Source organism: Eretmochelys imbricata, chromosome 7 (assembly GCF_965152235.1).
Source record: "Eretmochelys imbricata isolate rEreImb1 chromosome 7, rEreImb1.hap1, whole genome shotgun sequence".
NCBI lineage: Eukaryota > Metazoa > Chordata > Testudines > Cheloniidae > Eretmochelys > Eretmochelys imbricata.
The window spans coordinates 100581360-100601243 of NC_135578.1; the positions used below are offsets into that span (position 1 = coordinate 100581360).

At 38.6% G+C, this 19884-nt stretch overlaps 1 protein-coding gene across 5 annotated transcripts in view; it reads right to left on the reverse strand.

Moving 5' to 3' along the window:
* Nucleotides 1–19884, reverse strand: part of MGMT (O-6-methylguanine-DNA methyltransferase) — a 301235-nt gene that overhangs the window by 267756 nt on the left and 13595 nt on the right. For all 5 annotated transcript variants that reach the window (XM_077822896.1, XM_077822894.1, XM_077822895.1 and 2 more), the window contains exon 2: nt 8080–8127. In XM_077822896.1, the coding sequence (XP_077679022.1) occupies nt 8080–8103 (24 nt within the window). In that variant the 5' untranslated portion in view covers nt 8104–8127. The remainder of the gene's footprint in view (nt 1–8079; nt 8128–19884) is intronic.

Genomic DNA, 19884 nt, shown 5'->3' on the forward strand with positions numbered 1-19884 from the left:
AATAGCCTGAATCTATGACAGAGATGTGAAGAGGGGGTTGGATAGGGTAGGAGCCAGGATGCATCTGGGAAACAATGGGGAGTTGGGCAGGAGCAAAGCAGAAAGAGAGATCTCCTGGTTAAGGCAGTATGAGCACCCAATATGTCAATGTTGTTAGTACTTCACTTAATGCACAACTGATATGTGCTCAGATACTATAGTGATGAGCATGGTTTAAAAACCTATACAGAATAAAACGTTAGAAAAAGAGGCAACTAAATGCTGCCCTGGATTCTTGCTAAGTATTCTGAAAAATCATATTGAACACCCAAAATTAGGGGACACTTGACAATTTTAGCCTTAATATCTCTGTGCCTCAGTTCCCCATCAACATGAGAACAAACACCATCTAATCTCACAGAGATGTTAAGAAGATAAATAAGACCTTCTAACCCTAAAATTCTGAAACTTGGTGCTGCACACTGAATGAGGAGGATAAGAAGCAATTTTGGATAACTATCTATACACTGAATGAGGCAGGGATCCTGTGAGAAAAATATTAGTATGTGATGTGCCAAAAGACTATTTTAATGATTATGAACAAAGCACAAGATCTGAATGAATGAAAGCTGCACAAGCAGCCTTAAACATAGCATTCTGAGTACTGAATTTTGTAATTTGGTCTACATTTAAAAGTTAGATAGACATTGCTATGTTGGTCAGGGGCACAATATATACACATATCTATTTATCTATACACACATACACCCCTTACTGACATAGTAATGCTGACGTAAAACTCAGTTAGACAGAGTTTTGTTGATGGAAGAATGCTTTACTGATGTAGCTACTTCATTTGGTTATCCCATACCAATGGAAAACCCTTCTGTTGGTGTAGGCTGTGTCTATACTGCAGGGTTATGCCTCAGCTATGCAGACACAGCTGTACCAGTATAGTCTCCGTAGTATAGACATACTCTTAACATTCTTTTAATTTAGTTTATTTTATATTTTTTTAAAAACCCTAAAAGTTTAATTCATTGGTGGGCACCTGAAATTCACAGATAATAAAGGGGGTAGCCCAAGAATATGGGCTATGAACTTCATAATTCTGGTTGTGAGGATGCGAAAGCAGGTTCTTCCCCAGAAGGCCACAGAGCCTCTGTAGCTATCGCTGCATTCTCCCCTGTGGCTATTATGTCTCCTTATGCAGGATGGTCAAGCTGGAGAATGGGATGTCATGGATCTATCTTGTATCTCAGCTGGACCACTCTTCCCACAAGTGTCCGCCCATTAAGGCGGAGGCAGGCTCCATAAAGCACAGCTGTTTGGGGTTTGCAACATGCTTCCCATCTCTGGCGCATTTGAACCATGCCAATTCCATTTCATGCATTCAATACCTTCCCGAGTATTTGACCACTAACATCAGTTTTAGCTACACTAAAAAAAAAAAGGTGTCATACTGTCTCCCTTCCTCTCAGTATCCTACCCCTGAATCCGAAATTCATGCAATCTCTCTTACTTGCTTTACATTTCAGGCACAGATATGGGTCTAGAAAGGACATTATCTTTACAATTCAAGTAGTGAAAAATATCTTTTCCTTCCACGGAAGCAAATACATGAGTTCCAACAAAAACCCCTATTGTTTCCTTTTCTGGCACTTAGATATTTTGCAGTTTAACTGTTATTTTAGTAATTAAAAATGAAAGCATTTTAATCACTGATCTAATAAGGCATTTTGAATGGGAGTTCTCTAAAAATACAAGATCCTTAACTATGAAATATATCTATTTCACAAAATCAGAATGAGAAAAGAAGTAAAGACTTAAGACTGGACTCCTTCTTAGGCAAAAGAGCAGGTGTATATAAGATTTAGATTTGGTGCGTAACAATTAGTGCTTAACCTTTCCAAAATAGAGTATGAGACTCACGAAGTAGAAAAATGGACAGATGCTGCTATCCCTGTTTTCATAGTCTAAGCATGAACCCAGGTCTGAATCACAATTTTCTCTCATTCTGATTAGCCTTTGCTCAGGAAGCCATCTTTTGATATTAACAGTCTTGCTAACTGATAACCCAAATGCAATCTTTTTTAGGAAAGCTGGGTGAGACAGTTGTGGTGCCACTCTGGTGGGAATTAGAATCCTCAGATTTCTTTAAACCCTGCCAATCAGGTTTCAGACTTCAGCAGGAGACAGAAATTGCATATGTGGCACTGGATTATGACCTCCACCTAGTGATGTAGAAAGAGGAAAGTGTTCATTGCTGATTCTTTGCTATATTAAGGCTTTTCATAATATAAAGCAGGAGTCACACTTTTTCCAGTGTTAATCACATCTTAACAGAGTGTCTCATGAGTAAGGCCAGATTTTGGCACGGGTATGTTTATTAAACGTCATGGACAGGACGCAGGCAACAAACAATAAATCACAGATTTATTGAAGCCTGAGCCCCGCTGCCACGGAGCTGAATTATTGGAAATTTCAGGGAGTCATGGAGGTCTCATAAAATCACGGAATACGTGACCTTCATGGCTGACTCATAGCCTTACTCATGAACCACCTCATCCCACATTCACTAAGCTTTAACATCCCTGTGGCAACTAAGGCAACTGCAAACATGGAAAAATAATACTAAGAGTATGTATTTTTAATTTTGAAATGCAAATTAGTAAATGGAAACAAGGAGAGAGAGCACCAGGTGACCAGCCATTTCTCCAGAGACAAAGTGGTTGACAAAGCACAGTTTATGAACTTAGAACCTTCATCATAGACCATGTTTGAGGAGGTGTTGCTGACACATCTGCAGTCCCAATCATCGGTTCAATGGATATAAGTGAGTGGTTCTGCTACTTTAAGAGAGATCCCAAGTGGTAGTGATCTCAATAGGCAGTTTAGCAAAACTACTTGTCTGCCCCTCAGGGCTCTCATGAGCATACCACAGGTTTTATTTTTTTACCCCTCCTATTCAACATGTGCTTAATATCACCAAATGGGTTAGTAGGGAAATATCGGCACGCTAAAGAAACCATAATGATCGAACAACCAACCCTATGCCCTATCTCACGTAAAATGACGACGCTGGCAGACCCAGTGTTGGAGAGTGGAGCTCAACCACCACCTAGCATGCTGAGCTTCAACCTAGACTACATGGTAGCATATTGGCAGAAGTCAACTGGAAGGACTGCCTCAGGGAGTATACCCACCATTATATTAGTTCCACAGTCTGGGTATGCTGTAGATCTTTTGTGGCTGAGGTAGATGCGTAGCTGAGAGAGATGATAGTTTTTAGATCCATCTGCATGCGTAAGAGAAACTTATCCTGTTCTTTCAGATGAAGACCTTTATATTCCTGTCCTTGATTCTAGACTACCCTAAAGCCCTTTACACCTTAAGACCATCCAGAATCTAAAACTAATAATAAACATTGCATAGCAAAACCAGAAAATTACACTTGTGCTCTAATCAGCTATGGTCATTTGTTACTGTACCTTAAACATCTAAGGGAAAGTATTTGTTTTAATTTATACCAACCTGCCTATACTCTCTCAATTCATTGCCACAACAGATCAATCAGCAACTCAGCAGAGGCCCTCAAGCTGGCAAACTCCTAGCTAAGCGTGCTTGATATACACACTCAACAGAAGTCAAAATAAAATAAACCGGTACTGAGCTGCTGTTTCGTCTTGTTTTTTGTTTTTTTTTTTGGGGTGGGGGAGCGGGGGGAGGCAGGGAGATGGAAAGAGTGCAGGACAGGAAGGAAAGGGCTGGTTGGGAGATTCCAGTTCCATGGTTTGATGCTCATAGTAGTCGCATCACATTAGGGCTTAAATTTTGCCAGTATATGGAATAAAAGAATGGAATTTTACTGCCAGGTAATGAAAAGCAAAACACCAAGCATCACTGCAGTAATATATAACCATCAGAGGGAAGTATTTTATCAATTAAAATGTCCATACAATATCCTTTTAGCTATTTAACAAATAATTTTTATAAGTAAAGTATCTGTATCTAGGAAAACATAACACAAAAGGAAGCAAAGAATCTCTGTTTTTTTGTTTTGTTGACAAATATATAACACAATGAAAAATCTACAGTACTATAGGCAATGAACATTATGCTTACCATGCAATGCTATCAAGAGTTACTGTAAAAGTGGTGTAAATATTACATTTAAGAACTGGTTATATTTTGAAACTAAGCAAATACAAAATTTAACTACCATAACGATTCTGTACGTGTATGCATATGCATACCCATTTACAAAGACCATAAGCATATATTTAAGTACACCCTTTGTTACACAGTTAAGCTATGCACATAGACATCCATATGAATTTATTGTATCTGCAAGGAGAAGAAGAGAAGAATTTTACCAGGTATTGGTACACCAGATGAACTGTACTGCTTCTTAGATTTATTTTCATTTTTGTTCTTTAATCCAAGAGGTAAAGAGTGAATTTAATATCGGGTAACATTTCATAATTTTTATTATAATCCACAAAATTCCAAATCTGCTATTTCTTGCATTCTCTGAAAAAGCCGAAGTCAGCTAAATAAGAGATAATGTAACTAGGCATAACACAATAAAAGATATTACCTTTGCAATGCATTATTACTGCCAATTATAAGAATCACTTCAACTTAATTTCAAAAGCACAATCACCCTCAACTGTAACAGTCTCTTTTTTTAAATTTCAAACAGTATTACATTAAGGCAATAACTCACCTTCCAGCTATAATATCAGTCTCCCTTATTGCAAAAATACATTTCATAAATACTTCTCATCGACAAGTCAAGCTAATTCAGGTTAATTTTATTGTATTTTGGTGCTATCTCACATTTGTGTGCAATTACCTTTATCATTTTATTGCCATGCCAGAAAGTAATCAGAGCAATTATTTGAAAGAGGTGGTGTATAAACTCTAAATCACACTTGCTGGCATTTTTGATAAAATAGCAGCTTTATCTCAGAAAGTGGCGGGGACATTGGATAAATCATGCATCAGTCAAGTGTAGCTGACCCCCAAGTGCATTGCACAATATCAGAAGTGCTTCAAAAGAAACTTTCCTACATCATCCATCATTCTTCATAATACTAAAATAGCTACACCTGAAGAGTAGGAGCTGGAGAATGATAAAAAAAAAACCCAAATCCAAGCAATATGGGCAAAGCCATTAACGGTGTTCCTTTTTAAACTAAAAAGATAGTGGGGAACCTGGACTTTGCTCATAAACAAATACGACTTCATTGCAATAATCAGCTGTAAAGTGAGTAATATGAACAGTTTTAAATATAAATGAAACACCTAATGTAACTGTGCAAAAACCAACTAAAGATTACCAACACACATAAAGATACAGACTCAAAATATATATGAGACAGAGCTATATGTAACAAAATAGCAGATAAATTATCTGTTATGGGAACACATTATATTCATGCCCTAACAAGAGGCAATACAGGAAGATTCACATTAATATTGTGGTTTTGATTCTGCATTACAGGGGTATGAGTACTTTGTGTATAAATATAGAATAACTCATCATAAGTAGGACACGGAGCCAAAAGAATCCAATTAATGTTGTGATTAAAACAAGAACATCTGCATAGTTAGTGGCTGCTAAGTTTCTGAATCCTAGTAGCCAGACTATGGCCACACAGGGGAAAGAATACCACCTTGTTTGCATACTGATGCTTATACTTAAACCCAAGTGTCTGCAGAAAAACTGATTCTCTGACAACATATTTTTTAACCATACTCTCAAGAATAAAGGAGCAGGCACTCCACCTTCCTGAGAATTACTTCCTCTCAGTTCATAGGATCATGCCAGGGGCTCCACCTCATTTACACTTACACATACCCTGAGTACACACTTGCATTAGATGTCAGCAGCCTTGTACTCCCACGATGAACACCACAAAAGGCCTTGCAGGATCAAGGCTTATATGTTAAGTTGTAATGCAAATACAATGATTTTGGAAAACACTCATCTTTATATCTGGCTTTTTTCAGAACCCATTTTCTCAGTTTCAGCAAACTAGATGCTCATGTAAAACTGTTCCGTGAAACACGCACAGTCTCTCTCTCTTTTTTTTTTTTTAAAAAGGGTCAATTGTCACCTATTTCAGATTCATGTTTTCTGTCACTCAGATGTGGTTTAACTTGTCAGAATAATACGTTAAACCAATTATACATATTATAAATAGGCTTGGAAGAATTCAATGTTTGTTTTTTTCATAATTTTGACTGATATCAATATTTACTTTTTAAGTATTGTTTTATTTGTATCAGTTTAAATTTTCCACAGTTGCAGGAAATTATGGGGGAGGTCAGAATTATTTAAAGACAGCAGATGTTGAGATTCAAAAAGTTAAAGCTTTACACCCATTAAAACACTAATTGTCAACATCACATCAAAATATGCAAATAAAATATCCTTAAATCAAACTCTAACAAGTTTCCAAGCAGCATTTTTCTGACTTTGTCTGTCTGTAAATTTCTATCATCATCTATGGAAATACTTTTTGGTCAATGTGTGAATGGTGAAATCATTGTTTGCCGACATTTAATCAGTAAAAAACTAATCCTTTCAAGCCTAATTATAAATATCTCTAATTCTAAATAATGAAACAGAATGTGTTACAATGTACAATTTTACTGTACGCAGAACAAAAGAAAGGAGTCAACATTATACTACTATTTGCTATTGTACCTTCACACAGTACTAGTCAAAATCCTTCTCCCTATATTATACCAAATCAGGAGAGTCTGAATTTATTTTAGTTTTAGCATTCTGCCTCCTCAGATATCAAGAGGAACCCCATATAACAACTAATGAACGTAAGTGGGGAAATGAAAAGGTTAAATAGACCATAAATTATTATTAGTTTAATTTAGTTTGCCAGCTATATCATGTCTAGCTGTGAATGAGATTGAATTAGTGATTCTTTTAAAAAGTCCCCCAGTTGTTTGAAAATGAATAATATTTCTCTGCGATTAACCCCAAAATACCTGCTACAGGATGTGTTTTCAGGAAGCAAGTGTACACACACACAAATATGTTGCAGAAATACATTAAAAACACAAAGATGGTTTAGAAAGAGAAATCAAAACACGAAACACAACAAATCACATTTCTTCATTTTTCCATATATCAAACTATTCCACTTTTTAAAAATTAAAAATACTAAGTCATTGAAAAGGGTCTAGAAAGACAGACACTGATTTTACAGGAAGAAAAAATGGTATTTCCACTGCAGGGTACACAAGATGGAAACACACAAAGATACTATTCCAAATACATATTACATCATGTAAAACAGATTGAAGCTATGGGATATCTGCCACTATTTTATTTAGACATTTTTATATGGTGTTAGAGGCTGGCAACAGTACCAGGATTACCTGTACAAGTTTGATTTTACTAAATGTTACATCCCATGAGGCATGATATTAATCTTGCCACAAAAGTAATGAGTATAGTGCAAAAATAGTAATTATTACTTGTGGTCATTCATTACTGATAGTCTTCTTGGTGATTTGAAAAACAAAGCCATTAGTAACACTAGCACTGGCTACAAAGGGAAAGAAAGACTTTCCATGAATTAAATAGATGTTCACCAACTAATCTTCAGAAGGTAAAATTTTCACATAAAAAGGTCCTGAGTTTTCTGCTATATGATCATGTTTTCTTATGTTTCCACATAAACACAACTGTCTTCCTAAACATCTGAGCCTATCTCAACTCATAAGCATAAAACATCCAAAAAGTCACAAAATGATTCTGTAATAAAGGCTATACTAATTATGAAGGGGCAGAAAACAGCTAACTTTACACTAAAAATAGAGCACTGTCCTATTAGTTTATGGTCTGTGGAAGATAGATATGTGATGGGGAAAGGTCCACTGATGCCTTTTACCAACCATGACAGAGCTACAGAGATTTACAATGTAGCATCAATCTTGTCAACTGAATTCTTAACACTGACTGCTGGACACTAGGGAAAACACACAAACTATGTTATGTGAACTCTTTTGTAATGCTGTTACTTTTTATGTGTACCTAAATGCAAGGATATTTTCACAGGAACTTACTTTTTGATGAAGTCTTGATGCCATGTTAAGTACATGAAGGAGTTTTGCCTATAAGAAAGGAAAAGGAAATCCTGTTAGAAAAAGATAAGGCTACTACAACTCAAATTTCATAAACCGTTGACAAGAAAAGCACGTCTATGTTATCATTTCTCCTCTTATTACACGATATACTGTTAGGCTTATGATTATAAAAAGTGGGCTCTGAATTTTAGGGCTTGCAGTATTAAAAGGGGGATGGATTGTTTTTTTTTTTTTTTTGCAAGCAAACAGGAATTTTAAAGTTCACTAGGTCTATCATCTGTAATGAGCAATAATCAACAGATGACATGTGGAGGACTTCTCTCATCACAAGTCCTATAAAACTTTGATCCACAGGATAAGAATGCACTTTAAGAAGTGCCCCATGCCTGTAAAAAATATTACTTAAAATAATACACTGTGCTTGTGCGTTATTAAATAATAACTATCTTTTTTGTTTTAGGAAATATATACGTATATTTTAAAGAAGGAAAATAAGGGACCTATGTGAAGGGTAGTCTGGATCGAAGAGCAAAAGGAAGGCAGATTCCAAAATAAAGTACGTATTTTACAGTCATAGTACTCAAGCAAAGGAGATTCATCGTCACTGCTGTCATCCTAGATCAGCTGATCTCAATATCTGAATGTAAATGTTACCTACAAGGATGGGGGGAAATGGGTGCTATTCGGATACAAAAAAGGCCTCAAAGTTCTTTCACACATTTTTGTTTTGTACTTTAAACCTTACCTATGATATGTAGTTACACTGATGTCACTGCACATGTGCAAGCCCCTAGCGTAGCCATGCTGCAATAAGTCTACACCAGAGACTCAGAATGCACAGAAGACCTGCACTGATGTAATAAGTCTACACCAGAGGCCTGATCCAAAGTTCTACAGACATCAGAGGAAAGACTCCATAGTGACTTCAACTGGGCTTTGAACCAGGGTCTAAGGGTATCACAAGTATAGTTTTGTCTGTGTTTCTACACCTATGCAAAAAGCCCAAAACAAAACAAAGTCAATTTAGACATGACCTTGGAAGTATTAGAAATGTTAAGTCTTATTTTTCCTTTGTTTGCTGGAGGTCTTTCTTATAAACTAATGTGTGTGTGCGCATCAGGAGCATTCTGAGCCTTTAATTAGATGGGTGGAGGTGTTGAATCCTTAACAAGGCGATCACTCCTCCCAAGTGTTTCAGTTCGATGTGTGTTACAATAAAGAGCTTTATATAGCCTGAATAAAAATCACATCCTCTCTTAATCAGGCTAATCTTACATGTGACACCACAGCTACCACAGTTGTCCATAGAGTTTCAGACCTAAATTTCTAAGGTTAAAAAACAGAGAGAGAGAGAGAGAGACAAATATTTTAAATAGTGACTGATTTTGGACGCCTCAATTTTTGATTGCTCAGCTTGCAACACTTCAATTGGCACTAATTTTGTAAGTATTTTCTGAAAATCAGGTCCCTTAAAAGTTATTTTGAACTTGCATAACCAAAAATGAAGACACTTGAATTCACTTGGCACTTTTGAAAATCTTGGCCTTAAGTCTTAAAACCCCCATACTTCTGACAGGTCATTTTAATATAGCATAAAAGGAGAAAAAAATGGAAGCACATGAAGTTTTTTCTTTAGCAGATAGTTTTTGAAGGTTACCAACTTTCACTTTCAGTAAATATGTAAATTTGTATTGTTGATCTCAATCCAGGCACTCAAGTCAAATAAAAGAAACATGAATTTGTGGAGGTTTTTTACTATTATTAATTATATTATTATTATTATTTAGAGGCTTTGCTATGGCACTGATCAAAATATAATCTTTAAACAGATAATAAATTTAGACTTTCAATACATGTGATTTGATCATCATCTCCTCCATCTGACAGATCAAGAAAGAGAGAGATCAGACAGGTTGAGTGATTTGCTTAAGGCAGCTAGAAGGTCTCGGATGGAGCTAGGAACAGACCAGAACTTTTGATTCCCAATCTGGTGCCTCAATCAGAAGACCATGCATTCTCTACTAAAACAGGCCCCAATCCTGGGAAGAGTCATCTGAACAAATGAGGCTCCATGTTATCACGCAGATCACTTTGGAAGATCAGAATCACAGTATTAATTGAAACAAAACAGAGCTAGAGCGAACACAGAGGCATAGATCAAGTAAATTAAGCCATCTACCGAGACTACCATATAGCCAATTGCAAAAACAAACCAAACTAACAAAAAACAGTTCTACAACTAGTATAGTATGTTGGAAAAAGTTAGCCATATTAGGCGGCTTTATTCTATTAACTTTTTTTTTTTTTTTTTTTTTTGGAGTAACTGACAAAATTGCCAAGTGGTTAAGAATTCAGCAAATGTCTCTTTTGGCATTCGCTACCTCCTCCACAACAAGAGCCACCCATCTGTCTGAAGGGGGTGAAACAACTTTAATTTTAATTTGAAAACCTGAACTGAAATGTTCATGACTTCTTAAAAATTGCAAACACATTTGCAAACAGAACTCCAAAGTTCTACAACTTGTGTACATGTCAATTTCCTTTACATTACAAATATTGGTTTAATTCATTTCAGCCCAAAATCCCCTCCTTTGCATTCAAAAACCTAGAGAACTCTGCATCTCTCAGAAATCTCTCTATGCCACCAGAAATTGAGCTCTTGAGGAGCACAGTTTCATAAAGGTAGCACTGGTGAACTCATCTACATTGCTAAGACCCATGCAATGGAATTACTCCTACTTCACATCCTTTGGGGAAATACACAGCAGGAGCTCTGAGATGTTGTACTCAGTGTTTGTCCTGCTGTAGATGCACATGCACCTCACAAAAATCAAGGTCCCACCCCGCCATTAACAGCATGCCCCAACTGACACATGTGGCTCCCATGTGAGGGCATAAAGGGCAAAGCAGACGCAACCTTCCCTCAGTCCCCTGACAATTCAAAGTTTTTGGTAGCTGAAGACTACAAAAAGTGGGACTGGATTTGTCTTGTGAGATGCACACTAACTATAACACCTCACAGAATCACAGTTACTGTAGGGTAAGTAACCATTCTTTCTTCTTCAAGCATGTGTCAGTGTGGAATCCATTCTAGGTAACCGGAAAGCAGTATCCCCTCAAGACATTGGGAGGAGGCATTTCAACGGCATCAGCTGAAGAATGTTGTTCTCTGGAACTTGACATTTAAGACATAGTGTTTGACAAAGGTCACTGGGTTATGTCACGCCACCACCTTACAGATTTCTGATACTGAAACATTCCTGACGTAGGCGGAGTATGTTGTTTGTGCTCTGGTGGAATGAGCCTTTATGTTCAGTGAAAAAGGTAGACCAGCCAGCTGGCAATACCGCAAGACGCATTGTGTAATCTATTTCTATGTCCCTTTTGATGAGATTGCTTGCTCTTTAGAATGCCCAGCTATGGCTAAAAGTAGACATGCCAACAGTCTGAATGATTGTTTTATTACCTTGAAAAGACTAAAAAAGTCTTAGATATACCTTGTGTGTTTAATTACTTTTCTCCCAGTGCCAAATGCGGTTTCAGGAAGGAGACAAGCAGTATTGCTCATTGGTTTCTAAAATCGCCTTAGGAATGAACTTCAGGTGAGGCCTCAGCACCACCTTCCCCATATGGAAAGCCTCACAAGAGGTTCGGCCACAAGTGCTGAAGTGACAGCCACTAGGAAAAACAAACAGTCTTCAAGGTGATGTGATTCAGGAAGCATTCTGAGAAAGGGTCAAATGGAGGCGTCATGAGCCTCAGGAGGACTATACTGGAGATCCCAAGCTGTACGTTCTTTTACCAGTGGGTAAGTGTACAACAGCCCTGTGAGAAACTTTGATGCTGTAGGGCAAGAAAAGACGGAGCATGAGAATACAGGTAGATTGCAAGCTGAGATTGCTCCAAGGTGGATGTTAAATGTGCTAAATGAAAGGCTGGCCTGTTTTAAATGCAATAAAGTAGTCCAAGATCTTTGGTATCGAGGCCTGGACCAGGCCCAGACAATGTAGGGTTGTCCATACTGAGATAAGGGTATTTTCCCACTCTGTATCAGTGTTTTGTGGGCCACCAGTGAACAGCCTTTGTCCACAGTATTCAGCCAACCAAGAGCCATGCCATGAGGTGGAATGACTGTCTGGATGAATCATCAGACTATGAGGCAATGAGACCAGGTCCAGGCAATCCAGTAGCTGGATCAGAGGCTGGTTGGACATCTGTAACAGATCTGTCAGCCAAGACAGCATCAGCCAGTATAAGAATGGTGGTGGCTTGTCTCTCCTGACACTGGAAATTACACTAGGATTTGGTAAAAAGGTGTAAAACAGGACTCTGCTCCATGCAGGAGGAAGGCATCAAGCAATGATCTTGGACTCAGACCTCCTCTGGAGCAAGTGTTCTAACACTTGGCATTGTTTGCCACCAAAGACTCAGAATTGGATGGCCTTCAGGCAAAGAGGCAAAAAGTGAGTGCCCCTTTTGTAGTATAATGCGTTGTCTGTGAAGAACTGCACTTCAGGTAGGAACACCATACAGGCCAATCTGATAACTGAGCTCTAGGACACTCACGTGCAGCCTTGTCATCCGGGGACCAGATTCTCTTAATCTCTAGATTGGCCAAATGAGCTCCCCAACCTGTTCCTGACACCCCTGTGCTGAGAGTCTTTCTTGGGGAGGAAACTGAAAAGGATGTCCTTTTATGCGTGTTCGTGGATACCAGCCACCAAGGGAGATCTGCAATGACATATTGTGGGACTGAAACTTTCCTATCCAATGTCTCGCCAGAGAATAGACAGACCTGAGCCAGAGCTGAAGGGGCCACAAATGATATCTGGCAAGCAGCATCACTTATGAACATGCCAACATGTGGTCTAACACTGCAAGGCATGTCTGCACTGCTGTAGTTGGTTCTGATATTAACTGAGGTATGAATGCTTGGAATGACTGGAACCTGTCCTCCGGGAAGAACTTTTTTTTTTTTCTGATCTGGAATGGAGCAGGGCTCCTATGAGCTCTATTGTCTGCAATGGGTGAAAAATGTTCACAGTTCACGAGGAGGCCAAGCCAGGTGAAGAGAAGCAGAGCATATTCCAAGCTCGCTGCTGTCCTTCACTGCAACCTGCCTCTGATCAGCCAGTCATCCAAGTAAGAGTAGATGGAACGTTCTGTATTCTCAAGTGGACCACTACCACCACAAGGCGTTTTGTGAAGACCTTTGGTGTTGTGGAGTTTCTGAATGGCTGTACCTTATATTAGTATTGACCTGACTGTGAACCTCAAGTGCTTCCAGTGGGACAGGTGGAAGGCTATAGGGAAGCACATCTTGCAAGCTAAGAGCCACAAACCAGTCTTTAGCCAGAAGAGAGAGAAAGATGGAGGCTAGCTTTACCATCCAGAACCTGAAGCAGCATATATATTTGTTCAGTCTACTCAGGTGTAGGAGAAGATGAAGAGCTCTTTCTTCTCCCGGGGGGGGGGGGGTAAGAGGAGTACCAGGAGTAGAAGCCTCTTCCCTCGAACTACCATGGAACGGCTTCTAGACAGAGTGAGGCCATTACTTTGTAATTGGCTCTCATGAGACATAAATGAATGGAATAGCCATGGGCAACCATGTCTAATAATAACCATGTCTAATTTGTCCAAGGCTGCTCCCAAAATTAGCTCCAGATCTGTTTTGAAGTGGCTCCCAATACCCCCATTAAATCAAGTGTCCGGATGACTTGTTGAGGTGAGTGACAGACAAGGTTGATGATGGGCATCTCCTTGAGTACTGCAATCATTTCTGCAATGTGTACACTAGCTGTTTGCCTGGACAGTACAGGTGAACTCACTGTTTCTGTAGGGTCTCCCCACGTCTGAGGGGACACTCACTGATTGCTCAAGTAAGTGTAGTTTCAACTGTGTCCCCCTCAACTTGTACTCAACCAGAAGGATTTACACATGGAACATTGGGCGATGTGGCTCAGACAGAAAAGCATTGTCTATACCCACTGACTAAGGGAGCAAGTTCATTGCGTGTTGGACAGCTTTTAAATCCTGAAGGTTTAAAGTCTGACATCGCAGTTGGCTTGAGGTACCTCACCATACAGTAGAGGAGAGTGTACCTGAGTCTCGATTTTTTCGCCCAGGAACATACAAAATAAAGGAGGGTGAAGGATTTTCCTTCATGAAAATACTCTAGAAGATGAGTTTGAAGCTTGGAGAACAAATAGTGGGATGGGCACTCACCACATTCCATCTGATTACCACGGGTGGTAAGACAGAACTCGAGGGAGGGTGACAGCCTAATATGGGAGCACAAGGTGGTCCGGGCACATGTGTTGCCTCAAATGACACTGCTATTCAAATTAAATCAAAACGTCAGGCATATGTGTACCAATCCTAGGATTCACACTGACACATAACCGAAGAATTTCTGTTGCCAAGTTCATCTACATTAACCCTTACTATATCACTACTTGACTTACCCATTGAGTTACTGTCAATATGACAACTTATCCTTCCCTTTATGACTGAAGTTACAACGCTTATTCATCTATAAAGTGATTGCAGGATTGGTCCCTACATTACAAATCATAGCAAGAAATGACAGAGGGAAGAGAATATGGGAAGGACGAGGGTTACAACAGTAAAAGGTTAAAGACCTTCTTTATTACATGTTCCCCCATTTGAACCCCAGGCATTAAATATTTATCTTTCTAGCAATATATATTGTTAAATTCACCATAAGGTGAATTTATGAAGTGATTCTAATCAAGGTGTATTTCAATAAGTATGGGACAGAAGAGCACAGGAGCACAGTTATAAATTCACTAGTACTAGTAACAATGTTGAGACCTCATTATACAGAACTGATAATTATTGTTAAAAAGCATAAGCTTTTGCGAGCTACAGCTCACTTCATCGGATGCATTCAGATGAAGTGAGATGTAGGTCACGAAAGCTTATGCTCAAATAAATTTGTTAGTCTCTAAGGTGCCACAAGTACTCCTTTTCTTTCTGCGAATACAGACTAACATGGCTGCTACTCTGAAACCTGTCATATCATAAAAAAGTTATTTATCATTTGGCGAGATAAACTATTTGAAGGACTTTTTTGTGTATTGTAGAACTCTTAGTATATTGGCAGTTCTAAACAAATACTTAACAAAAATAATGTGAATCAAAAAGAACTGCAAGGTGACCTAACATAACCTAGTTGGAAGAGAAAAAAACAACCAGAATTTGGAAGAATGAGAATCAATTTGAAGAAAATTTACAAGTAACAAATGGCAGAAATACAGGATTAACATGCTCTTAGTTAACTATACCTCACTCTGCAAGATGACAAACAGAACTGTTTGTTTCCACAGTGCTTGAGCTAAACGTCATCATTTAAATTAACTCCTGAATTAAGTTTTGATTTATACTGACAATAAGCGTTAAAAAACATTGTCACTTCACTTACATTAGTGTGGAACAACTAAACTAGAGCTTGCCTATTCTTGCTCAGAACCTCTCCTTACAAGATACTCTTTCAGTCCACAGAAATGTGTACATCTTAGCAGGGGAAAAAAATTTCACACTCTCCCTTCCCTGCACTCAAATGCAGGACTTGATGCTGGGTTACTATAAAGTGGAAACTTCACAGAGGTCAAGTGTTGGATCTCAAATGATAGGAAAGGATGTTCTTTCTTTCAGCTCTCCTGCTGACTAATCCAGAGGAAAGCATTGTTTTGCATTCTAGTAGGATCCACTTGCTTCCCTATCCTCCAATTGGGAAATAAAATGTTGCAGAGACAGCAGCTGCTCATGGCTGAATGAAGGGCTCTTTTAGTATGTCAGGTAAGCTAGACAACAAGCATTCATTCTGGCTGAAGAAGCTTAGAGCTGAACAGACAGCTCACAAACAGAAGTCTATGGGACAAATCTATTCACGAAACAGTTAAAATTCTTCTAATAGAAAACTTTACGCATATTTATTAAAATTTTAATTACAGCATGTTCACTTATATTCATTAAATTTACCTGCTTCTCTCTCAGCAAGCCAGAAACCTACATCAAAATAAGATTAGCAAGAAACAGCTCAAGTAGCATCAAAGTACTTATATTGATGTCTAAACACCTCAAATTCCAAGCATTATACATACTTAGATGGATCTCTGATTCTCTTTATCCATGCCCCTGCCACTTCTCTTACAATACTGAGAGAAAGCCAGAGTGAAGATGCGGATTTTACATTTTGTTCTGAAGGAGCTAAGGCTTGTATTTATTCTAATTAACCTCTTTTGTCAGCAAGTTCCACAGCTACTGGGAAAGCTCCTTTTCCTATGTACTGGGACAAAACTTTCTGTTCCAGAAATTAGATATAGTTGTAGGAGCAGGATTTTATATTTGTACTATAAGAATTAATGTATGATTTGATCATCCTGCAGCCACCCTTTTTGAATAGCAGAAAGGAATGGCCCTCTGGGACACTGGTAGAAACGCATCTGACAGACTGCCAATGTCTGTACTGATGTTAAGACAGGGACAGATCAGAACAATCCTTATGACTGATTATGGTCACCCTTTTGTTTTAGGCTAAGATTTCATTATAGTATTTGCTATAAGGTCTTGTTTCTTGTATGCATTGCAAACTAAGTTCTGTAAGGTTCTTTTGTAATCCCTTCAGTAACCATATAATCCTTTCCAAAATGTTATCCTGTCTGAAGGTCTCTGTAAAAGACTGTGAGAATGAGGAATGTATGCATCAGGAAAAGATAAGGTGTGAAGGCCATTGTTAAAGTCAGATGGTCAAGGAAGGAGAAGTGAAGAAACTAAAAGGACACCAGAGAACCATCAAACACGCATCCATAAGTGAGGAAAGGCAGACTGACGACCCTGAAGTGGAGACTGGCACCCCTAAAGACAAGACAATTGATTAAATCGAAACCAGGACAGGATAACCCTCTTGGAGGTGTTTTGGAATGTTAACATCAAAAGATAACACCAATTAAGGAGTAAACCAGTCACAAACTGACACAGCAAAATCCACAGACTTCAACAGAGAAAAAAAAGACTAAGAACAGGGTGCTTGGCCATGGGACTTTGGGTTCGTCTTGCCACACTCCAGGAGCATCGGATCGCGACCAACAGAGACTGGCTCCCCTCTGTGACCAATCTGGCTAGCCACTAGATTGATCCAGACTCTGGACTGGTAACTATAAACATCAACTGGCAGGCGTGTGTGTGTGTGTGTGTGTGTGTGTGTGTGTGTGTGTGTGTGTAAGAGAGAGACGGAAAAGTATATGCTAACTGGTATTCTCAATAAATGCGCGTTTTGCCCTCTCCCGTATAAAAGATCTCATGTGCTTTGTATAGCATAAGATAGTAGCCAAGGGGACAGTAATTTTAGGCTTGATTCTGAATAGGGAAGACTCCGTAACAAATCTGAAGGTGGGAGGCAATTTGGGTGACAGTGATCATGAAATGATGATTTCATGATTCTAAGGATAGGAAGGAGTGAGAGCAGCGGAATAAGGACAATGGACTTCCAAAAAAGCAGACTTTAACAAGCTCAGAGAACTAGTAGGTAAGGTCCCACAGGAAGAAACCTTAAGGGAAAAAGGAGTTCAGGAGAAGGGGCAGTTTCTCAGAAAGAGAATATTAAAAGGCACAAATGCAAACTATCCTTATGCAAAGAAAATATAGGAAGAATAGTAAGGGACAATATGGGTCCATCAGGAGCGCATTAATGACCTAAAATCAAAAAAGAATCCTACAATAAGTGGAAACATGGACAAATTGCTATGGAAGAGTACAAAAGAACAGCACAAGTATGTAGGGACAAAATTAGAAAGGCTAAGGAACAAAATGAGTTACACCTAGCAAAAGGACATAAAAGGCAATAAGAAAAGGTTCTCCAAATATATTAGGAGCAAGAGATACGAAGGAAAGTATAGATCCTCTACTTAGTGGGGAAGGAGAGCTAAAAACTGATGACATCAAGAAGGCTGATGTATTTAATGCGTATTTTATTCCAGTATTCACTGAAAAGGCTAATGGTGACCAGATACTCAATAAAATATTAACAACAAGTAGGAAGGAACAAAAGCCAAAATATGGAAAGAACTGGTTAAAGAACATTTAGATAAATTAGATGTCTTCAAGTAGGTAGGGCCTGATTAGGTTTATCCTAGGATACTGGAGGAACTAGCAGAATCAACCTCAGAACCATTAACAATTATCTTCAAGATCTTATGAAGAATGGGTGAGGTCCCAAAGAGCCAACTAATATCTACCTTTGAAAAGGGGGAAAGGAATTATGGACTACTAAACCTAACGTCAATACTTAGAAAGAACTGGAACAAAATTAAAAGATTGTAAGCACCTAGAGAATAATACAGTTATAAGGAATAGCCACCTTGGATAATGCCAAACCAGCCTAATTTCCTTCACTGACAGGGTTACTGGCCTAGTGGATAAGGGGAAGCAGTGGACGTGATATATCTTGATTTTAGTAAAGTCCCACGTGAAGTTCTCATAAGCAAACTAGGAAAATGTCACTGTGATGAAATTACTATAAAGGTGGGTGCATAACTGGCTGAAAGACCATATATCAAGGGTTCGCTGGCAAACTGGGAGGGTGCATTTAGTGTGGTCCTGCAGGGATCTGTCCTTGGTCCAGTACTATTTAACATTTTCGTTAATGACTTGGATGCTGGAGTGGAGAGCTTGCTTATAAAATCTGCAGATGACACCAACCTCAGAGAGGCTGCAGGCACTTTGAAGACCACAATTAGAATTCAAAACAACTTTGACAAATTGGAGAATAGATCTGAATTCAACATGATAAAATTCTATGAAGACAAGTGCAAAGTACTTCACTTACAAATACAAAATGGGGAATGGCTAAGTGGTAATGCAATTGAAAAGGATCTGGAAGTTATAGGGGATCAAAAATAAAATACGAACCAACAAGGGTGATGCAGTTGCAAAAAAGGCTAATATTCTGGAGTGTATTAATAGGAGTATGTAGGTAATAGGATGTAACTCTCTGCTCTACTTGACATTGGGGAGGCCTCAGCCAGAGTATTGTGTCCAATTATGGGTGCCAAACTTTAAAAACAGATGTGGATAAATTGAAGAGAGTTCAGAAGAGAGCAACAAAAATGACAACAAGTTTAGAAACTGATCTATGAAGAAAGGTTAAGAAAAGAAGACTAAGAAGGGACCTGATAGTCTTCAAATATGTTAAGGCCTGTTATAAAGAGAACTGTAATCACCCGTTTTCCAAGTCCAGTGAAGATAGGACAGACAAGATGTAATAGGCTTAATCTGCAGCAAAGGAGATTTAGGTTAGGTATTAGGAAAAACCTCCTAATTATAATGGTAGTCAAGTTCTGGAATAGGCTTCAAAAAGAGGTTATGGAATCTCCACCATTGGAGGATTTTAAGAACAGATTGGACAAAAACCTGTCAGAAATGGTCGAGGTTTATTTGGTCCTGGCCTCAGTGCAGGAGGCTGGATTTGATGACTACTCAAGGTCCCTTCCAGCCCTACATTTCAATGATTCACTCAAGTGATTGCAAGTGCAATTGTTCCAGAATAATATAGCTGTTATGGGAGGTCATGTTCATATAAAGTGAAGAGAAACTGTAGGTAGCTTGGGCCAAATCCATTAAAGGCCTTGGAGATCATGACCAAAGTTTTAACTTCCATTCACATTCAAATATCACCCATAATACTTCATCAGGAAGCCGACCTGACAGTTCCTCAAACCAACAGGCTCTGGGTCCTGGGTTTTAATAAAGGTTTTGTGTTCA